The 2706-nt window shown below is 40.7% G+C and overlaps 1 protein-coding gene across 1 annotated transcript in view; it reads left to right on the top strand.

Annotated features, from left to right (window-relative positions):
• Positions 1-1523: 1523 nt before the first annotated feature.
• LOC104958515 (unconventional myosin-VI-like) overlaps positions 1524-2706 on the top strand; it is a gene marked incomplete at its 5' end in the record, with an annotated part of 7793 nt that continues 6610 nt past the window's right edge. Inside the window, one exon of the mRNA XM_010786258.1 lies at positions 1524-1823. Coding sequence (XP_010784560.1) covers positions 1524-1823 — 300 coding nt within the window. The remainder of the gene's footprint in view (positions 1824-2706) is intronic.

Genomic DNA, 2706 nt, shown 5'->3' with positions numbered 1-2706 from the left:
AAGTACTAGATCTGAGTTACTAACTCAAGTAGTCACGGACTTCTACTTTTACTCAAGTACAGTCTGATACTTCTACTTTTACTCAAGTACAAGATCTGAGTACTTCTACTTTTACTCAAGTACAAGATCTGAGTACTTCTACTTTTACTCAAGTACAAGATCTGAGTACTTCTACTTTTACTCAAGTACAAGATCTGAGTACTTCTACTTTTACTCAAGTACAAGATCTGAGTACTTCTACTTTTACTCAAGTACAAGATCTGAGTACTTCTACTTTTACTCAAGTATAGATCTGAGTACTTCTACTTTTACTCAAGTACAAGATCTGAGTACTTCTACTTTTACTCAAGTACAAGATCTGAGTACTTCTACTTTTACTCAAGTACTAGATCTGAGTACTTCTACTTTTACTCAAGTACCAGATCTGAGTACTTCTACTTTTACTCAAGTACCAGATCTGAGTACTTCTACTTTTACTCAAGTACCAGATCTGAGTACTTCTACTTTTACTCAAGTACTAGATCTGAGTACTTCTACTTTTACTCAAGTACAAGATCTGAGTACTTCTACTTTTACTCAAGTACAAGATCTGAGTATTTCTCCCATCTCTGCTTAATCGTGAAGATCCAGAGCCAGCCAATAGGATTAGAGGAAAGCAGCTAAGTCCCGCCTCCTTTTCTTTCTCTCTCCTCCTCGCTCTCTGCTTCTGAAAAGATCCTAAAACACTGATGTGTGTATTTTAACTCTCTTGTTGCTGTTGCTCTGGTTTGAAGGCTCTCAGCCGGGTGGATTTCACTGAAAAGTGGATTCAGGTCGTTTTTATAGCTCACTTTACGAAAACACAGATTATTTGAGACGGTTTTGGTCGAAATATTGTTTAGAAACGGAACAATATAACAGAATTGATTGCCTTTGTGGAGTCAGTAGGTTTCTTCTGCAGAACACACTGGGACTTATATCATACCCATATTCTTTTGATTAAAACTCTTAATAAAAGAAGAATCAGGTAATTTTTTAGACTTTTTCAACAAAACATGTCTGATTTAAGCGTCTCGTGGTAAAGATATTGTTTTTAAAAGTAGAAACATTTGGAATAAAATGAAATGTAATTGCATTTCCTCGAGTCAGGAGGATTCCAGCTCCTGCAGAAAACAGGGGTTTTAATAACAAACACATCATTACATATAAAACTAATGATGGTGGTTTAGGTTCCTTTAGCTTGCCTTGACACACTAGCCTGTCGTGGTCAGAAACTTTGATACAACATGGAAAATATAACGGGTTTATTGCATTTAGTTGAGTCAGTAGGTTTCAACGTTCTGCAGGAACCATGTCATTTAAAAAACAACCATTATATAAAAACTCTTTTCTTAACAACACATGACTGATTTGAGCCTTACGTGGTCATGCAATTGGGAAATAAATGCCGATGAATTGCATTTATTGAGTCAGTAGGTGTCCAAACATCCAAATCCAAATCTCACTTTTTTATAATATCAAAGACCTGTTTCCCGCTCTGTAAGCTCCACCCATCAATCCTCTTCTATATGCACATAACTCCAGTCCTCTTCCACTTCCTGCTTCCTGCTCTGTGTGGCTCACTTCCTGCTCTGTGTGGCTCACTTCCTGCTCTTTGACGCTCACTTCCTGCTCTTTGACGCTCACTTCCTGCTCTTTGACGCTCACTTCCTGCGTCCATCTTGTGTCTTTGTCTCCCAGAGGTCCACAGGTTCAGGCCACTAAAGCTGCAGCCGGAGCGAAGAAGTACGAGCTGAGCAAGTGGAAATACGCCGAGCTGCGGGACTCCATCAACACCTCCTGTGGTGAGTGTTTTCTGGGGCTCCTCGGAAATATGTGAATTCATTTATTATATGAATCAGGATCAGGTTCCTCTCCAGGTGGGTCGACACGTCCGAGGGATTTGACCTGGTGTCAAAATGATTGGTGATGCGTACATAAACACACTGGATCTAGGACGTAGGTAAACTATTGCCAAGTTCTTAAATATTAAAATATGTGCCGTATCGTTATTGGAAAATGGACGGTAGGTAGCTTTGATGCTTAGTGTTGTGCAGAACAGGCAAAACAATAAGATTAGGATCGGACATGAATTTAGGTTGAAATTAAGACATTTTGGAGCGTTTTCAGGTTTCAGAGAATCAACCACTTTGTATTGATCCTTATACTTTTACACACACACACACACACACACACGCACACACACACACACACACACACACACACAGACACACACACACACACACACACACACACACTCAGACACACACACACACACGCACACAGACACAGACACACACGCACGCACACGCACACACACACTCAGACACACACACACGCACACACGCACACGCACACGCACACGCACACACACACACACACACACACACACAGAACCTCCCAGACAGAGGACGAGCTGAAATACTGATGTGATAAAAGTCACACCTTCTGCTTTTTTCTTTTAGCGCTGAATAAATTCAACGTGTTATTTATTTATTTATTTGTTTATTTTCCTGCAGAGTGTTTTATTCGAGGTGACGTTAGCTCAACACTTAGCGTGCATTAGGCTCCACGCCGAACCTTAACGAGATACATAGTTTCTCTGCCCTGCAGTGGTGTGTGTGTGTGTGTGTGTGTGTGTGTGTGGTCGTGTGTGTGTGTGGGTGTGTGTGTGTGTGTGTGTGTGTG

This window comes from Notothenia coriiceps, unplaced genomic scaffold (genome assembly GCF_000735185.1).
Source record: "Notothenia coriiceps isolate Sejong01 unplaced genomic scaffold, NC01 NC01_scaffold00028881, whole genome shotgun sequence".
NCBI classification, from domain to species: domain Eukaryota; kingdom Metazoa; phylum Chordata; class Actinopteri; order Perciformes; family Nototheniidae; genus Notothenia; species Notothenia coriiceps.
This window is presented reverse-complemented; position numbering and strand designations above follow the sequence as displayed.